At 33.2% G+C, this 20736-nt stretch overlaps 1 protein-coding gene across 1 annotated transcript in view; it reads left to right on the forward strand.

Moving 5' to 3' along the window:
• Positions 1–20736, forward strand: part of RIMS1 (regulating synaptic membrane exocytosis 1) — a 446205-nt gene that overhangs the window by 308936 nt on the left and 116533 nt on the right. The window contains 5 exon segments of the mRNA XM_040983625.1: positions 3472–3628; positions 4343–4468; positions 6026–6088; positions 10989–11078; positions 16856–16939. Of these exon segments, the coding sequence (XP_040839559.1) occupies positions 3472–3628; positions 4343–4468; positions 6026–6088; positions 10989–11078; positions 16856–16939 (520 nt within the window).

Below are 20736 nucleotides of genomic sequence, written 5' to 3' on the forward strand. Positions count from 1 at the left end.
GATGCCTACAACTTTATTAGACTTCAGAGATAATTATGGAGAGGTCTCTAAAATCAGGTTTTATTTTATTCCTATGAGATATATTTTTATGAGGTAACAAATAATTTAAAAATAATCCATATATATTATTTCTTAATATCACAATATCAATAAGAACTGCAAATGATAATACATAACATTTCATATTTTCTTTCTGTTTCTATTTCTTAAAAGACTGTAGTAATTATACATATTCTGCCCAGACACTTTCACGCAAAATTTAGCAGTGTGTCAATTTTTATGACACTTAAGGAGTCCAAAAGGTTACAGATTTAAAATTTTTGTTTATTCTGATATGGTGAGATTATTCCGGATGATTTTCCTCTAATTTTCCTAAGTAGAATTTATTTCTATAGGTGATTCTTACAATTTGCCTTCCTAAAGTTTTTCATAGTAATAACGAAGGATAGTGAATGAATTATTAGTAGCTGACCAATTAAATACTCAATAAACTGATGAGGCCCTTCTGATTTACCTGAAAAATGAACGTGGTTACAGTACTGAGAGTTACAAATGAGTTGTGGGATTCACTGCAGACAGGATTAGACTTGAGCAGCTCTGAACAACGCTGAATTTAACAGTACTTCTTTTTCCACATTGACACAAATCACATTTCTGATAGTGTTGGCAAACACATGCATTCTCCTTTATCATACTGAAGCAATGTCTAAGTAGGTCTTTCAAGTAATACTTTCCATTTATATTTATCACATAAAAAGGTAATAAAAATCAATGTAATGTTTTATGTGTCAGAAGTCATAAATTAATGAATGGAATCATGCCATTTATTTTTATGTTCAGATACACTCTTCAGTGATCCAATACTGGATATAGCATAGCTTCTAAAGATGCATATGAGTATGGGTGACAGACAAGGTCACAGAGTAATGTACAATGTATTTTAAGTAAAAAGGAAATAGAAGACATTGATAAAATGGGCAAGAAGTAAACTGAAGTTTTAAATGAATAAACTGTGGTGCATTTCCATACACAGTTAGAGGTTCACTATGTTGCTATATTTTCTAACATCCAGCATGAAAATATTAGTTTTGATGTGGATTCCAGTTATACTTAATGGAATGTATTCAGTTAAAATCTGAAAAAGCTCACAATATTTACTCACAATGTTCTCTGGTAGTCAAATCGGACTTTTAGGACATTTGACTCTTCCAGAACCACGTAATTCCATGTTTTGTTTTTTGCATTTCTTACTTTTTCTCACTTACAAAAATGTAGGTAAATATTTGAAACTGCTAGAGCTATATTTCATTAACTATAGATTATAGCCTTATTTGTATTCATAATACATAAGTTAGCTGTATTAGAAAATGAAAAGCATATAGAATTCCCTCATCTGAGATTTGGAAACCTCCACTGTCAGAGTATTAATGCAGATGTATGAAATGAAAAAAAAAAGTCTACGTGCTGCCGTTGAGTCGACCAAAGACAGTAAGCTGAACATAGAAGGGCAGTTCTCCCCCATTTATGAATCTAACTGTGGAGTACATATTACCAATAATAAATTGTGTATTAGAAAAACAAATGTTAAGAGCAAACCACAAATTCATGTTTATCTGATAAAATTGTATTAGAGTCTAGTTTTAAAACTTTGAGTATTATAAAGCATACATTCTATGTGACTACATTATACTCATGATTACTTTGAGACACCAGATAGTCTTTAGTAAAGCTCCCTGTGTAAATTTGAAATGTTACAGTGACTTTTAAGACAAGTTACACTGAAAGTTTTTAATATATAAAAAGCTTGTTTCCTGATAGCACTTCTTTCCCTGAAGTCCCTTTTTGGTTAATAGGGTAAAGAAGGTTTTAAAGAACACAAGAAAAATGTACTTTTAATTATTAACTTTTTTTAAATCCATTTTTTATGTCTCAGCTGTCCTGCAATGTACTGAACCTGATAGTGCTCTCAATTTAAAATTGGCCCTGTAAATCAATTGAATAATTGATAACAAAGTGTACATTAAAATTTTTAAGTAAGTCAAACCTTGTACTAATTGGCATCTTGCCACTTTTTAACTAATGAGCTATAAAGTATATTCCCCTACAGGTTAATTTAAGTGATCCCTTTCCAATCTTAATATTACAATTTATGCTTTTGAATAATAGAAAAGCCTTTTTCTATACAGAACTCAAAATACTAACCTAACTGCTTTGTGAAAATTCTAAAAATGCAATAAATTATAAATTATATTTATGGCTATGTTTTTATAGAATATCATGGTTTTATGGGGTGATAAACTTGCACCTTTTGTCGTCTCAATATTGTCAGTTTATAGTTTCCTGAAATGTGTAAAGGTCTTCCTTATACTTTAAGCTTTCCAATCAATTTGTGCAATCAGTATATATAAACAGTTGAGGAGATTATTCTGCTACTAGTAATGCTTTCATTGTACATTGCCTGTTTTTTCAAATAATGTGAGAATTATCACATAATAAACATGCAGCAATTCAAGCATTCATTCATGTGCATTTTATGTAGTTGTAAATAGCATTTTTTTTTTTACCATAGACTGTTCTCATTCTACTTGGAACAGAGGTCTTTGGGACAAAAATTTTAACTCCATATTATTACTGTAAATTTGTTATTTCTGTTTTATAAGAACCAAATGAGAAAAAAATATGAACCATTTTACTTAAGCTGAAAAGTGTTAGAGTTTATTTTTGTTTGTAATTATGGTAATCACTGTAACTTAATTTTACTGATGATTAACACAGTATTGGATCAGTGAAGATGCCCTGGATAGATTCAGTGCTGTAGGAAAATTAATTTTTCTCTTTGTTATGACCATAATCATCTCCACTCAAACACGATTTATATTTTCAAATTGCATTATTACCTGGGATTTGCAAAATTCCTCATCAGTAATACTGAAAATCTGCTACTCTGTATTAAATAAAGTTGATATAATATTATTTCCATTTGCTTAATAAATATTGGCATATTTTTATTTCTTAATAATGATGCTATTGGCAAGGCAGCTATACTAATTTATCCTTCAGAAGAAAAGCTCAAATTAAAAAATGCATTTAAAGAAAATTCAAATTTCTAAGCATTGACTTGTAATTAACTGTAGTTCACTGTCAAGTGCTAGATTTGTGTTAACTGAGAGTGACTAACTCATTCTTTATAGTATCCATCATAACACTTGAGACATCAACTGTCATGTTCATCTTTAGTATCTCCATTGTACCTTAGAGCTAAACTATAACCTGTCCTTCTGCATGTATATGTTATACTCTGTGTATATACAGTTAAAACTGCTGATTGTAATACTGATTGCATGGCATTTAGCCTTAATAGGTCTTTGGCTGCTATAGCATAACTTGTAATCTCCACATTAACATTTGCATCACAAAAGAATACTGACTAATTTTTGCGTGTGTGTGTGTGTGTGTGTATACTCTTGCCAGTGAGTTATAGGTCTAGTGCTAGAGAAAGTAAATCCACAACATTAACTGTGCCAGAGCAGCAAAGAGCAACTCATCACCGCTCACGTTCAGTGTCTCCTCACCGCGGCGATGACCAGGGAAGGCCGCGTTCACGTTTACCAAATGTGCCATTACAGAGGTAGGCTTCGAAAGGGGCTCTGGGTCCCTGATAATATTGTCTTACTGTTATATGATAAATTTCTGCAAGACTCTAACTAAATGTTATAAAGGTTTGGTTAATTTGTTCTTGTTGCTGATATTTTTATGGAATCAGAAACATCTGGAAGTTAAATGCTTTAAAAAAAAAAAAAGCTACTTTACTGTACGGTGTTCTTTATCTCAAGAAATTCCCCAGTGAATGGTAGAAGTTTATGACTGAAACATAATTTTTTGATTAACTGTCTTATCTTCTATTTGATAGTTTTCTGTCATATTTGAAAAGAGTTGTATGGCAGTAACCCACATATGAGGAGAGATGGCAGAGAGTAAGATTAGGAGACAATGTGTTTCTAAGTTAGTTATGATTGTCTCTGAATATTTTAAATGTTTGGAAAGGTAAATAAAATTTATTGTGTAGTGTTGCATTTCCTCTTATTCTAAAATATACTGGTGAAATGATATGCTGATGCAAACTGTGGTCCTTTTTGGCAGAATTGTGACAGGAGTTTGGATTAAAGCAGCATATGTGAGAACACTTAGAGAATATACACTTTGAAGTCAGCAACAAAACAGCCTTTAGTGTGGTCTGTTTTCAAATTATTATCAGTTCCTTCCCTATACTCTGCATACCTGCTTTAGGAGCATGATACGCTTAGTGTTAATTTTTTCAAAAATTTTTTTGTGATCATTTTAGGAGCTTAGATGAAATTCATCCAACAAGAAGGTCCCGTTCTCCAACCAGACACCATGATGCCTCCAGAAGTCCAGTTGATCGTAGATCCAGAGACGTGGATAGTCAGTATTTATCAGAACAAGACAGGTACTTGTACAAATTATGATCCCGGCATTATCACTGCCTTTATTCTACTTCAGTATGTACAAACTTTGTGGCACATTGCATTTAGAATATAAGTATTTCATGACTCAAAATAGAACTCTTCTTAAGCAACATGATGTTAAAATAGAAAAACAACCCGAGCAAATATTTGGCCAGCATTATATCTTACATACATTTTTTTTTTTTTTACAAAAACACAGCTTACTGATTATAAAAATAAAGCTTGTTGTTGACTTATGTACTGAGTTAAATTACAAAGGGGAGTGTGCATAGCAGTTTTCAAATATATTCTCTTTGTAAGTTATAGTGCCTGAAAAACTCCTTATGTAATTACAAAATTATTTATGTAATTAAAAGTACATTAGATCACCTGATAGTTAAAGTTGCTGTTTCTGTGAGAACTTCAATAATATTTTGTTATGTATACTTCTTTCATTATAAAATACCTTTCCTCAAAATGTCTATAAAATACAGATACTGAAGTGCATTTGTTCATATACAAATATGTTATTAAGTTTAATTATGCATTTATTTGTGAACACATATTTCATGGGAAGAACTACAATAAGTGTATTATGGATATATTGTACATGCCTGCCGACTTTCTTCTCGGAGTAACTACACACCTGTTGGATTAATCAAAAACTCAACATCCTATTTAAGGTGTTGTGTAATACTCACCTTATTGAATACTGCTTTCTGGTTTTTTAAAGTGGAAAAACTTCCTGTGAGGGATAGAAAAATGACAGTGTTGCTGACTGCTTTTTCACTGTGGAGTTAAGGATTCTACCCAACTTGAGCTTCTTAGTATATAATTGTCATCCTACTGTGAGAAGTTGTATGATGACCTTCAGGAATGGACTTACTGTGGGTACTGGGAACGGGAAATGCACTGAGAAATAATGTTGCGTATTATGTGGATGAGGTTAAATTAGGGTCACTTTGTCAATGTTCATTGAGGAGGAAAAACAAAGGTTAACTTGAACAGGGTGATCCCTATATTGAAATTAATTTGGCTTGGATATTGTGAAAGTATCAATTTTTAAATTAAAAAAATCCCAAACAAAAATATTTTCAGTTGATAAATAGAAACACAGTATGACATTGCATTATCAGTATCTATGGAAACTCCAAAAAAACATCATTCAAAATTACCAAAACAATGTTTAAGGGTTCCTAGGAATATCAGAAAGGCCAAGTCTATAGTTTTTCAAAACTCAAGTGTCTAGTTAAAAATAGGTTTTTGGTATCACACTAGAGAAGGTTTAATTTTATTTTAATATTTTCTAAGGTCATTTTGAAATATTACAAGTCAGCAACAGCTAGGATTTCTACCATAATGTTTGTACTTTATTGTTTAAACTTTTAAAATGCTGTCATGTTTATTTTTGTTTGACCTTTTAAGCCAATATGCTAGTGCAGACAATCTGGTTTCTTCCCTGTTCATGTTTTCATTGGCATACCATTGGCATTATCCACATCATTTAATGCTTCATAATTTATCTGTTTCACTCACCACCCATCATCCTGTCTGTGCAGTGAGCTTCTTATGCTGCCCAGAGCAAAACGAGGACGAAGTGCAGAATGCCTACATACTACCAGGTAAATACAGGGATTTGGTAATGGTAAATGTGTGTGATGACTCTTTCCATTCTACTATTCTTCTGTCTTTCCCTTAATGGTATTATTACAAATAGGGAAAAATGAATTTACCAAGTGTTCAAAATTTGTTTTGTTTGATATGGAGGATATGGAAAAGGTTCCAAGTAAATTTCAATTCTTATCCAGCAGGACTACTTTAATATCTATATATTCAAAATTCAAAGACTGGTTAGCCAAATTGGAAAAGTTCTCATATTCCCCTAAATGAGGAATCACTCTGCAATTAAAATTGTAAATGCTTGCTTTCAGTTTTCTTTCTGCTCGTTCACACACCTATCTAGTCACAAGAGGTCTGAACTTTATGTGCATGGCAGTGTTCTTGTTTTCGTCATTGTAATTTTTCTTTTCTAGTCGTTTTTATTTCTTTTTGAAAACCACAGTTGTTTGTATTCTTTTCACTTAGAATAATCTTTATCAGGTCATTTTAATGGGTTAATTTCCACTTTCTCTTTGATAGTGAAGAAGTTTGATTTTAAGAACCCCTTAAGAACTCTACCCTCTCCTCCTCAAAATGCTGCAATATAAACTTTCCCATAAAGACTGCAGCAGTATGGTAAAGGATATAATCCTCATCTCTTCATTGGAGCTTAATGCCCGAATGCTTTGTGCTAATCTCCTCAGGTCTCAAATTCCATATGCCAAAGTTGGTTTCCTACAGATAACTCTTAGGATGAAGTCCATGAATATTTATTGTTAATTTGAAGTTAACAGAAGTGAAGGAAAGAATAGGTCGGTGAACTAAACCAACCCATGAACTTTCAAATATTTTAACCAGTAAAAAGTAAGGAGATATAGGAGAGAAATATGACCACAAGGCATAGAGCAATGACTAATGCAAGATTCATGGTATCTATGTGGAGTATGTGGTTGCTCAGTAACACAAGCATGACTATGCTAATAAAGATTGTTTGCACTTACATGCCTAAAGTTATTTTACTGATGACAGTCCCATGTTTGCTTGGAGAATAATGAAGAAGCATTAGTTCAGTTTGTCAACTGAAAAAATGACTTAAAGTCATAATTTTTGTAAAAATCAACTCAAATTCTTTATATACTATATTATACAGGCACATTGTTAGTTGTTCTTTCAGAATAGTCTGTTTACTGCTTCTTGACAGTTTTTCCTGGTTCTTTCATGACCAAAAGCATTTAAAAAATGCCATGCATGACATGCATAAGAAATCCGTATTGTTATTAAGATACAAGATAGGTACTTGGTACTTAATGATTTAATGTAGGATACCCGTACAAGAAATCCAACTAGAATAGCTAAATCCATAGAAATAGTTATTTTGTACAATCTTATTTTAAAGATTGTATGTTGCTTTTTCTGTATAGTGTATTTGTTTAGTATATAGAATTGGAATAATGATTTTGCATATCCTGATTTAGGCAATTAATCAAATATTTATTTGTAAACAACTGAAAACTAGATGAATGTTCAGCTGAGGCAAATCAAGCCTTGTTACTTCTAACTGCTAGAGTAACATGGGAAGTTTTAAGCAGAGTTAGGGAATCTGTGGATCCCAAAACAAATGTAATTACTGCTTTCTCCTCCCTCATTCCTCTTGATTGTCTTTGTAACAGCAGTAATTGTCTGGCTTAGTTGATTCCCTAATCGTTGCTAATTTACATTTTCATTAAGACATTTATTATGACAACTATAATTTTATTCCTGGGGTTTAAAAACTGTCTTTTCGTTCCCTGATATGGAGATTTAGAAAACATGAGTTCAATCACAAGTGTATATGTTTATATGTAATCTATTTTATTTTTTACTCATATATTTATAAATTGACATAGCCAACTAAAATATAAAATATGTATATATAAACGAGCATGACTTTTTAGTGGATATATCAATAGAAATTATATTCAAATTACAAAAATTTTTTTAACTATTTCACTGAAAATTTCATTAACCAGGTTATATCTCCAATAAAAATAAGAAAGATAGCATTATTGAGAACAAGGCTAGTGGTAAACATTTACTTTATCCTTGTTTTCTGAATAATGGGGCGTTATTGTTATTATATGTATTAATAAAATTCCAAAATACTACATAAGTAACAGAGAAAACAGATTAAAGTTTGTGTCTATTTTACACAAATGGGCTTTTCCAGGTGATTTATATTTCCTGTAAAATGTTCTGTTAATGAAAGTATTTGTGATTGTAGTTTTGGAAAAATCGCTAATTAAAGTCCCTACCTCTACATTTAATATTTACAGTATATTAAAGTTGTGCACTAAAGATTCTGATTCATATTCCTTACTCCATTTTCCCCAAACTTTCTTCCCATAAAACTTTTCCCCCCTAAAAAAACACATTCTGAGGAAATAATAATCCAAAAGAAATGCTAAAGCTGTCTTACTATATTTTTGTTGTTTTTTTCCTGTGTTTTTTTTTTTTTTAAACTCCCTTGAGGTTCTTATTAGCTGTTTGTTATTCCTCCCATTTTGTAGAGGTTGAAATGGGCTTAAAGGCCTGACTGGAAGCTTTCAATTTGTTGTCATAAATTGGCAAGGCCAACATGGTTCCTTTGCTCTTAGACTGTAAATTTCATGCTATTTTCCATTATGTGAATAACTGTGTCGGAGTGTCCCCCCCCAAAAGAAAACAAAACTACATTTGAAACAAGTTTCTCAAAGCCTTCACAGTAGCCTATTAATAAAATAATTATATAAAGTTGAGAATTCAGAAGACTCTACTTGAATCTTTCCTCAGGTTGAGCTTGACATTGTTGGAGATTTGTTAATTTATTTAGCAAGGGTGGAATTAGAGGTGGAGGAGTGACAGATTGAGAGAGCATCATCTTCCATCTAGTGGTTTACCCTGCAGATGGCCTCAACAGCCTGGGATGGGCTACACTGAATCCAGCCTCCCACGTGGTGGCAGGAGATCAGGGACTTGTCTTTGTCTGCTTTGCCCAAGCCATTAGCAGGAAGCTGAGCTGAATTGGAGCACCTGGCTGATGCTACAGGATGCAGCTTAATCTACTGTATCACAGTGCCAGCCCTTTGGCGGTGCATTTTTAAGCTTCAGCTTTGAAGAGTTGCCGTTTGTCTGTCTTTTAGCAATAACGAGAAAATGTTTGACAATTAATGTGTCCTTAGCAACTATCTACTGCCTTTCCTATTCACCATACCTTTATGTAGGCAAAAATGGAAGGCATATTTTGATAATAGCCATTAAATTTGTAGAGCATTATTTTTTTAAAAATTGACAATTTTCCCTTTGTGGTGGACTTGATCCAAAATTCCTGATAGATTTTAAAGAAATTTGGTTGAATTTGAGTTTTGCTTCTGCCACTCTGTAATATTCACATTCTGATTGGCGTCTAATGTTAATCTTGCCTAATTTCCTAAGATAACTTTTACCTGTGGCTGATTGGGATCCAGGCACTGCTAACCTAAAAAAACTTGCTCTTTTGCATTCACACTTTGACCTACTCATTCGTTTCTTACTGCAGTACAGTACTTTGACCAAACTTTTTAAATTGTGCTCAACTCTTTGCTTTGTCTTAAAATATTTAAACTGTTGTCAGGTTTGTCAAATTCCACAAATTACTTGGTTTATACTTTTACTACTTCCATACAAATAGGAATAATATTAACTGAAGGATTAAATAGCATATTTGAATACTGGTTATTAATATTTTAGGGTTTGGTTAGCCAATATTTTTCTGACTAATTCAACTAAACTGTAGTGTTTTATATTCTAATTATAGGGACAATGTCTCTGATTTCATAACAATGATTTTAAGCCTAAGTGCAAATAATCAACGTGGTCCTTCTAAGGAGCAGACAGTGTCCCTTTAAGTATTGTTATAGATTTCTTTCTCAATATACTGGTAAAATTTGCTTCATATATGTATGTATTTATCTGTTTCCTGCATTTTTGTGTTGCCATGTTCCTGACATCTTGTTAGGTACTGTAAAACATTACCGTGCAAGATGCCTTTATTACAGAATGGTTCTCACTGGAACATTTACAGATAAGAACCATGACAGTGAGTGCCAGTTGTGGAATCCCTAAACCCTTGCTTACTAAAAATGGAAAAATTGTATTCTAATAAACATTGCGTTTTAAAAATATATAGTAAGGAAAATTGTATATAAAGATACTTTCAATTATAAAATATACAATCTTGAGAATAGTTCTTTTAAACTAAAGCCACTCACTGAAAGGATTCTGTTTGTTATCCATGTCATGTATTTGTTTTGTGGGTTGACTTTAATTACAATAATTTATTTCATTTTGTTTTATGTTTGGATAATTTTAATTTGGGAAGCTCCATTCTGCCTGCACATTCTAAGACCAACTCAGTGACTAGATAGGGAAGTCCCCTTCCCCACAAATGCTTTTTCCCAAGAATGCTGAGATTTACTAATGAAATACTCTGAAAGTGGCAATTTCCACTTCCCCTGTCCAGTGGTGTGAACCTGAAGAGTCGAATTATTTTTCCTCCAATGTCCTTCATTTTGTTTTGGTGTGGCATCTGTTCTTGGTAATGAAGTTTTAGGCATTTTGTTTTAGTGCTTCCTGTATCCAGTTTTTGCATAAGTAGGTGTGACTTAGTGTCATTTTTTTTTCAGTCCAAGACCCTTTTTAAAATTATGCAAAGCCAATTTAAGCATAATCTTTGTTTAGTTTTGTTTTTCTAAACAAAATTTTGCACTGTCATCCTGTCAGCGCTCTCACACCCTTATGAACTGAATCACAGTGATTCTGCATTTTATGTGAAGAGGACATTTTATGCTTTACTCTCTAACATGGTCTTCCTTTCTTTGTTTCTTTTGTCTTTCTCTTCTACCACTGGATGCAATGCACTGGCACTAGTGAACTGCAGCCCTCCCTTGACAGGGCTAGGAGTGCTAGTACCAACTGCTTGAGACCAGATACTAGTTTGCATTCACCAGAACGAGAAAGGTATAAAATAAAGACTTTCTTAATTTCTTACCATTTGTACTAGTGGTTTTTCTTTTTTCACTTGTTTTGTTTCATGTAAGCTTCACAGGTTTATTCATTCATGTTCACATCGCTAACTGTCTGCATTTCCCCTCTCCCTTATTACATGTCTATGTAGAGATATGTGCATGTGGCTAAGCCACAGGGTACACATACACATAACTCTATGAATGTTGTTGCAAATGGTGTGATGTAATTTGTAACTGCTGCTAGCTACTGCTTCCTCCCACCTCCTTTTTTTCTGCTACTTTGCTTTATTTATATACTACTCAGGGAGCCTTCAATATGCTGATAATGTTGTAAGCTTCAGTGAGTTATCTGTAAAGGGACATTGCTTTCCTAATGTTTTTATTATTTCCAATATGTTTTAATTTAGTGTTGAAAGAAGACGGAATTCTGTAAGTCCCTAGGGGTTTCTGCTTGTGATACCAGTCTAACATTTTGAATAAAATCTGAACAAATGCTTACAAAAATAAACCACATGTATACAAAATGTTGAATTTGATCTTAATGCTGAAAGAAAGCAAATCAAAGCTGTCTTTTTAATGTATCATCAGTGTAAAGATCGTCAGATTACACCCACATACAAATACATACAAAGTTGTACTTAGAGCACATCAGAATTTGGATCTACAGTCCCAGTGCTCAGAGCTTCATGTGCCATTGACTTACCGTCTTGAACAGTGAAGTCTGCGTTTATGCTCAAACCTGTCCATTATATCTCCCTGAGTGCCACTGAAGCCACAGCAGTCACAAGTATGTATATTGATGAATTCAGTCCCTCAGATAATGCCATTAAAACAGGTTAACCTGAGGACAAATCATTTAGTCCTCATTATGGCATAGGAAGTTCAGTTGGTTGTACTTAACTCTAATAAAAGAAGGAAAAATTAATAAAAACCTATCTTCATTTTATATATTGATTAAAAAATAAAATTCCCACTAATAAAAGACAGGAATTGTTACTATCAGTGACACTCTTAATTTATTAAAATGCCTCTGTTTCCAAGAAATTATCTGAGTCAAATTTTATTAGGGAAATTATAGTTGTTGCAGATGCTTGATGGTTTAAAAGATGGAAAATGCACTTTCTTTTTTTCTTCACATGAATAAAAGTAACTCCAACATAGAACTCTACAGTATAAAGAGTAGAGCTTCATTCTCTTTGCTTGTGATGCATCTGAGGTCATATGGAATTCTAGGGAAACTTCCAAGGAATCCTAGGAAGAGGCAGGTGGCAAGGATATCCTGGTTGCTTATTTTCTCTGGTTGACTATATGGCTATTATGTCAATGCCTCTTGCATCCATAGTAAATAAAATGTTTGAGATTTAAAAAAATTTATATTCTTAGAGTAAAATTATTCTGGCCATTTTATGCACCAATAAAATGCTAAAGAATATGATAGATCTAGCCTGTTATAATATTTATAGACTGATATACTAACTTAATGCCATTTTGGGAAATGTCCATAATAAGTTTAAAAATAAATTAAGTTCTGTGTTCACACAAAGGGCAAAATGACCAAAGCACACTCAACACCTGGCACATATTTTACTAGTGATTCAAAAGACAAAAGCTGCCTTTTTTCTGTGTGGTTACATAAGCAGAAGAAGAAAGGCTTATAGATTACCACAATTCAAGCAAGTCTCACAGGTCAAGAAATTTTGGATTGATTTACAATAACGCCATAATGCCGATTCCCTTTTTTATTTTTCTTACTTGGAATAGGTTACAGGCCTATTTCTAAACTCTTCCTTTCACAGTTCTTTTTAAATATTGGGGATATATATATGCATATATATAGAGAGAGTGTGTGTGTGCATATGTGTGTGTATATATATATCTCGAGAGAGAGAGAGTATGTAAATGTTCAGATACATTAACTTGGGGGCTCTGGAGAATGGTTACTCTTCTGAGACACTTGTCTTCCTGCTTAAACTCTCTTGGCTTCAGTGAAAGCTCATCAAAGTATGATCCATGTCTGCCTCCTTTGCCTGCCTGGAAATCCTACACCCTTACTTCTGTCTTCCCAAAGCGTGTGTGAAGATAGCTCCCGACTGTGGTTGAGCAGGCCATATTTTTATCCTGAGTAGCAAGTTTTAATTTCATTTTGACAGTTGTCATTTATAACCAGGCTCATCACATAGAATTACTTCCCGTCCTGCTCAATTGTCAAAAATCAATGAATCAACACACCCTGCCATTACCTTCTAGATAAGCCTCTCATCTTACAGTGCCTCTACAGTTTCAGTGTCACCCTTGCCTGTCCCCACTGATTGCTTTATAAGCAATAGTAATATGAATAATAATATAAATAACAATCTTCATTATTTTTATACATCAGATTTTCCTCCAGTAAGATTAAAATAGCCTTCTTGTGTTGTTACCTATTTTACAATTCTACTTATTCTTTAAAAACTTAGGTCAGTGCTGTGGGGTGTGTGTGTGTGTGTGTGTGTGTGTTTGTGAGAAAAACTGAAAAACCTTTCTTGGCAGCCATGCCTGACACCACCATCCCCACTACTACATTTGCCCGCTGCCTCCCCACCTTTTTTTTTTTTTTTTGTACCAGTTAGAAGTATTTGCATTTCTGGGAACAAAAAAAACATCTGCATCTATTAAAATAGGTTATAGTTTTGCTTAGCAGTTTATAAGTTTCTTGGACCCTGTTGTACAGCACTGGAAGGCAGAGATAATGGGATATTTGTCTTTTCTGTCTCTAGCGGGACCCCCTCATATTAAATGCTTAGTTTGGGGATTTGGTGAGCTTAGAAAAAAAACTTCCATTTGCTACCATCAAATTAATGTCTTGGGAGCAAAAAATGCCTTCTTGTATGTTCAGGAATGTCATTTACTTGATTTCTAATGCTGTAACACCTCACAAATATTATTGATTTGTGCCACACCTGAACAACACGTAAAGCAAATGATTTACTTTTCACATGGTCTCTCTTTTAGGTAACTGCTCAGTCATGTTTTCCCAAGATGTGCACACCTTTAAAAGATGTGTATACGTACAACTATGTGTTTGAAGCATCCATGTACATTTGCTTTAAGATTGATCAGTTCCAGGGAGGAAAAAAGCCGTAACACAACAACTGTTTAATTGCTCTGTAGGCCTATCAGTTTTAAGTCCTTTGTGTCTTATCAAAGGCTTCCATCATGGATATCATTAAAATACTAAATAAAAATTAAAATTCTCATTATCCTTTTCTGAATTCTTATGATTCTTAGGGCCTTACTTGTTTATATCTATCTTAATATTCACAGATATTTATTGTTAATTCTCTGATATGCCTATTGGATAAAATTTTTAACAAATGAAAGCAAACAAGCAAAACACCACCATAGACTGGGAATTCTTAGTTTATCCCCTCAAACTCATATCCATCAGATTGATCCTTCTTCTGTTCTGAGCAAAATATGTAAGTAGGCCTCCAACAAATAGTTGTCACTGAATCTATGATCTTATAATACCTGCTATTTAAATACTGACAGATTATTAAAATGTAAATAAGTAGTATAACTTACAAGTAAGCCGGTTTGAAAGAAAAGTCCCAGAAGGGTTGCTAGAGTTCAACTTCATTATTAGCATCTTCAATATGGATTGCCATATTAGCTTGCAATATGGAAGTATTTGTTGAAATTAAAGTTTTGTGCATTTCTAGTAACTGGGCTGCGGGTGGGTGGGGTTGAAATGAAGATTCTGATTTTAATATCTGTGACAGGAAAAATAAAAAGTTTTGTACATTTTACAAGGGAATGAAATACGGGGTTATATTCAAAATATAAGTATGTAATAATAGAATCTAAGTTATATCTATTTTTAAAATAATATATTGATATATATTGATCTAATTCTCATTATACCCAATATGTGTGAGAGGAAAGAAAGCAGACTTCTTGTATTGGTACTACATGTCAGCATATTCAGAAGGACTTTGAGTATGAAATGATATGTCATTATTATGCTAAAAGTATTTGTTCAAAATTATCTGTTAGCTGCTTGCTTCATAGTTGTTTTTTCCAAGTGTATACCTTTCCCCATGATTTCACTGCATGTTTCATAATTATTACATGTTTGGTTTTTTCTTTGATTTTATGTTTAAGTAAACACAAGGACTGGAATTTTGCCTCAGGAAGCAAGGTTATACATAATTCTCTCGAGTCAATATTACATATTCACAGAAAAAATTTCAGCTGTATTTTTGTGTTTTCAAATAGTAGCAAAAAAAATCAACTCTTCTACATTACACCTGAGCATAATGTAGAAAATACTGTAGTGGAAAGCTCTTGAAGTGTTTTTTAAGAAGTAATTTTATCTGTGAAAAGAACTAATGAAAGAAGCATTCTTAAAGCATTCAGATTGGATTAATCATTTAAATAAATTGAGGTGATTTAATGATTTGCAATCAGTGCAGAACTTTAAGATTTTGCACCTGGCACATTTAGGAGTATATGCCACAGTCTTCCCTTCTCAAATTCTGTTGTTGAATATCTTCACTTGCTTCTTAATTTCATTACAAGATGAATTGAATGATTCTGAGTATGAGTAAGACTGATAAAACAAAAGCTTATAAGGGAATTTCAGAACCAAGCACCTGGTGACTTCAGGTATTTGGGTCATATGTTAATAGCCCTTCTTCGACAGCTTTTGTCCTAATTATCTAACAAATTCCATAAACTCTATTATGATGGTAAAAAATATATTTTGTTTTGAACAATGAGAAAAAATTTTTTCAGATAATTATAAAATCGTATCCCTAAATAGGTGCTTCAAGATGATCCCTTTTGCATATGAAAAAGCCAATACAAGGAGAAGAACATCTTCATATCTCATACATAAAAAATTCCAAATCTGTCCTGTTCCTTCCCTGAATTCCTCTTTTTCTGACATATGTATTTGCAATTTGTGTTCATACATGGACAGATTCTCCACATAATTTAGTGAAAGTATGAACTAAGTTCCCAACTTTAACTGTTAGTCATTAAAAATACTTCAACTGCTTAAATTAAAAGTGTTTCAACAATTATACAACCGAGAGATACTTTGCAGTTGAAGAGTAGCAGAAATTTTAAAATATAGCCCCAGATTGTCATTTCATGCATTTGTCTTCTCCATTTTTATACATCAGTGTTTTTCCCTTACTGTTTTTAAATTTTGTTAATCAGCCCTGTAATTTTTGAAAAGAACATTGAAGGCTTCATTGGTAGAATTGCCATGGATTAATTCTTCATAATATTGCTTTCATAGTAAAGTATATTTTTATTTCTTCTACTTAACTGTGACCCTTTATTTTTTATATTAATTTTCCAGATCTCCAATTTGCTACTCTAGCTTGTAATTTTGATGACTAACATCAAATAGGTACTTACAGTATTAGACTTGGTTATTAAGTAGTGACTTTTTAAGAATGTAGCTCTAAACTTAGTTATAATCATGTTTACATATGTGTGTACTGAAGCCAGTGCACACATAAGCACATTTTAAAAGAAAAAAAATAACTACACCCAATAGAGGCCAAACATTTTCCATTTGTAAAGTTACAGGTTATATTTGTACAGGCATAACCTATCTTACGAAGGCTTATCAAAATGAGGATTAACTCAATGCAGTGCAAAATCTATACTTTGCCTTTTTGAGATGATTTTCCAGTCCTATTGTTCCATGTATTCTTTTGTTTTAGGAGTTACTAAATGTCCTGTTTTTTCCTGTCTTGTTCACTGGGCAAACAGGGGTAGATGGTCCCCCTCCCTAGATAGGAGACGACCTCCTAGCCCCAGGATTCAAATCCAGCATGCATCTCCGGAAAATGACAGGTACTAGTCAACTCCTCCTCCCAGACAAGCAGCTTGTAGGAGCTCTAGGTCATCAGGAAAGGGTAACCAGGAGACGTGTGGTTGTGGCATGCTTCCTGTCAGGAGACAGACTGAGCTATGTTGTAATTCCATCAACAACTGCATCTAGCTCAAATAAAGCACCTTACACTATGTGGTGAGCAGAAGATAGCAAGTAAATGGCCACAGTAAGCCTGGCCAAGTCAGGATTCTGTGAAAGCCCTGTCATGAGGAGCATTTGTTTCAAAGCTTTGGAAACACAGTTAGACTCTGATTTTATTTACATGTGAATCATATGAATAAATTCTCAGGTGCTTTTAGAATATTTAATCTCAGGTCTCTTATTGTTATGTAAGGTCACTAAGTTTAAACTTCAGATGTATTAAAAATTGCCTAGTTTAATGCAGAATACCTGATTATTTTGTATTTTTTGAACATCATGGTTTTCAGTAAAACTGTGTCCAAGGCTAGGGTCAAGCTGCAAGGTAGGTTTGTGAAAATAGAAACACTGCTTTGAATCCACTAATAATATGACAAGTTCCACGATGTGTGTTTCCCTTTGTTTTTGTTTGTACTTGTAGAAAAATTGAATGATGGTGTTATAGTGTTAGTGTTTGTTAATATTCTTATTTTTAGATGTTTATTTTATTTTGTTTAGTAGTTGTTTTTCTGATGGGTCATAAAGGTTTGGGGATATTTGAGATGTTTTTGCTTGGAATACTTGAGATACAATTCAACGTGTATTTATTATTATTAAGACAAGTAGATGTGATATTTCTAAAAATAGCAACTGAGCTTATGGACACACAGGTTCTTCCTTTTTGTTGATATATCTAAGTGCAGCAAAGCGACTGTAGCCTTAGTCATTTGCGATTTTTTTTTCTGATTCTGTACACAAGATATTTTTAGGATTTCAGTTTAAAAAGAAAATTAAAACAATTTCACAAGAAAAATGAATACAAAATTGGGATACATACTTTTTGGAGATTTCTGAATCTTTTAAAATATTTTAATCTATGTGAAACTTCTTAATAGGATTTATATTTACATGTTTGGAATTTTATATCAATTTCCTCAGCTACTAACTGATTTCTAGAATAGAATGAAAGCAAAAGTAAAACCACCTTAAAAGTGTGACAAGTGTAAAGTCAAATAATTAGAACATATTTGTATATTAAATAACAAATCTACAGTGCTACCAGTTGATTCAGTAAATATTTAAATATGCCCCTATTCTGTAAACTATTCTGATCACTAGAATTACAACTGTGATTAAAACAAGGGTCTGGCTGTCAAGAAATATAGGATTTCTTTATTTAAACAACATTTCTGGAAAGCTGTTAAATTTATTTCAATATAAATAAAAGTGATTTAATACAATGTAATGAATAGGTATAAAATAGTCAAATATGATAATCATTCTAGTAAACATAAATCTAAATTCCTCTAGGTCCTAATTAAACAAAATAGTAACCAAATAATAGTATCAGTTTTTACGTGTCGGTCATTAGTTTCACTTAATGATTTTTTTGTGTGCAGACAACACAGTCTCATAAAATAATATGGCTTTTGGATTTTGATAGCTAGAGGTCAATGCTTGGCTTCAGATCCTCACAGGATAGGCTGGCTATCTTTTCCCATTAGAGGCTCATGAAGTCACTGCCTACTGTAGTATTATGGAGGAAATCAATATAGGATTTCAATCAATAGGGACGGGTTGGGGGAATCCCAGAGTCTATAAAACTGTCATAAAATGAAATAATAATAATAAGAGTAAGCTATTTGGAATTTACCTTTCTGAAAATTCTAGGATCCTAAAGAATTACATTAAATCTCCATGTTCTCCAAAAGGAACATCAAAAACCCACATGTTGTATATCTTCACAACACGATATTGCTAATATCAGATTGGCACTGCTGTTGAAAAAAGCATCATTTCAAAAGGCCACTGTTCACTGACAATGCACCTGGTCATCTCTAAGAAGGAAATGTACAATGAGTTTAATAGTTCGTTATGCTAACTAACATGGTATCATTTTACAGCCCATGAATCAGATAATAGTTTAAACTTTAAAACATATTATTTAAGAAGTACATTTTTAAGATTTATTTATTTTTGTTGGAAAGGCAGATTACAGATAAAAGGAGAAACAAAGATCTTCTGTCCATTGGCTCATTCCCCAAGTGGCCACAATTGCTAGAGCTGAGCTGATCCAAAGCCAGGAGCCAGGAACTTCTTGTGGGTCTTCAACACAGTTGCAGAGTCCCAAGGCTTTGGACCATCCTGAGAAATACATTTTATATGAGAACATTTGGAAAGAATTCACCATTCCAGATACCATTAAGAACATTCATAATTCACAGGAAGTCGAGACATCTCTTAAACAGGGGTTTGGAAGAAGCTGCTTGTAACCCTTACTAGTGATTTCCAGGGATTCCAGACTTTAGTGAAGGAGGTAATTGCAGAGGTTATAGAAAGAACAAGAGAATCAGAATTAAAAATGGAACTAGAAGCTAAAACTATGTAACTGAATTGCTGCCATCTCCTGATGAAACTTAATAGCTGAGGATTTGCTTCTTGCAAATTAGAATTACCGAAGACACTGGTTTCTTGAGATGGAAACTGTTCAGTTAGAACACGCAGTGGACACTGTAAAGTGAGAACAGAGTATTGAGTAGACAAGCTGAGAAATCATAGTAGGGATTAAGAGGATTGACACCAGTTTTTCAAGCAGTTCTGCTGTGTGTAAAATGGAATCAAATAGCATCGTGTTCTACAAAGAAAGATTTCATGTCTGTAGATGCAGCAAATCTCATGGCTTTTATTCTAAGAAGCTGCCACTGTAATGTGGCTTTGAGCAACTGCACCCTGAATCAGTCAGCAGCCATGAGCATCACGAGAAGACACTCAAAGCAACACAATTATTATGACTCATTGAAGGCTTCCATTACTATTAGCATTTTTAGTGACACATCATTTTAAAATGAAGAGCAGGAGGGACACAAACCAGCGTCCATATGGGATGCCAGCCTTCCACAGCGGTTTTACCAGTAATGCCACAAAGGTGACCCCACATTTGTTTTTCCATACTTGCTTATTTGTGGGAAAGTCCTGAGCTCAACCAAAAGATATGGTTTAAAATGATTTGATATTGTGGTTTATTATTATGTATAATAAAATTCATTTACAGTAAGCTTTCACTAAAACATAAGAAAAATGATCCATTAAATGAAGAGAAATGGCACTGTCAACTAATGCTAAATTCATGGATAGCTTGTCAACTACTTGGTGAAACTAAAGGAATGTGTACAGTATACCTCTCCATAAATTCCCAGTTCCCATTCAAAATTTCTACTAATTCTAAAAACAAAGAAAACAGCATCAGACTTGGATAGAGTTAATGCTGATAAGAAATTGATTGTTAGGTGGCTTTTGTTAGAGACTCTGAAAGCCAGGAAATTTCCTTAAATTAATGACAGTCTATGTAGTGTTAGCCTTTGTATGTTTTGTATCATAGCATTGTTTCATTATTTACAAAGAACTCAAGTAAGGAATTGTTTCTTAAGAGAGTTCTCAGGTAGTTTCAGATACTTTTGTATTTTCTACACAAATATATGAACTCTGAGAGAAGTGTGTACATGAGTGATCTTGGGTAAGTGTCCGGATAACTTGATGTGTCTTCTACTTCAGCTCTTGTTTCACACAGTTCTTTTATGCTGTGGAAACCTCATTAACCAATTAAGATAGTGCACTGTTTAATGGACATAATTCTATTGTA

The sequence above is a fragment of the Ochotona curzoniae genome, unplaced genomic scaffold, assembly GCF_017591425.1.
Source record: "Ochotona curzoniae isolate NIBS_2020 unplaced genomic scaffold, NIBS_Ocur_1.0 contig_3819, whole genome shotgun sequence".
NCBI lineage: Eukaryota > Metazoa > Chordata > Mammalia > Lagomorpha > Ochotonidae > Ochotona > Ochotona curzoniae.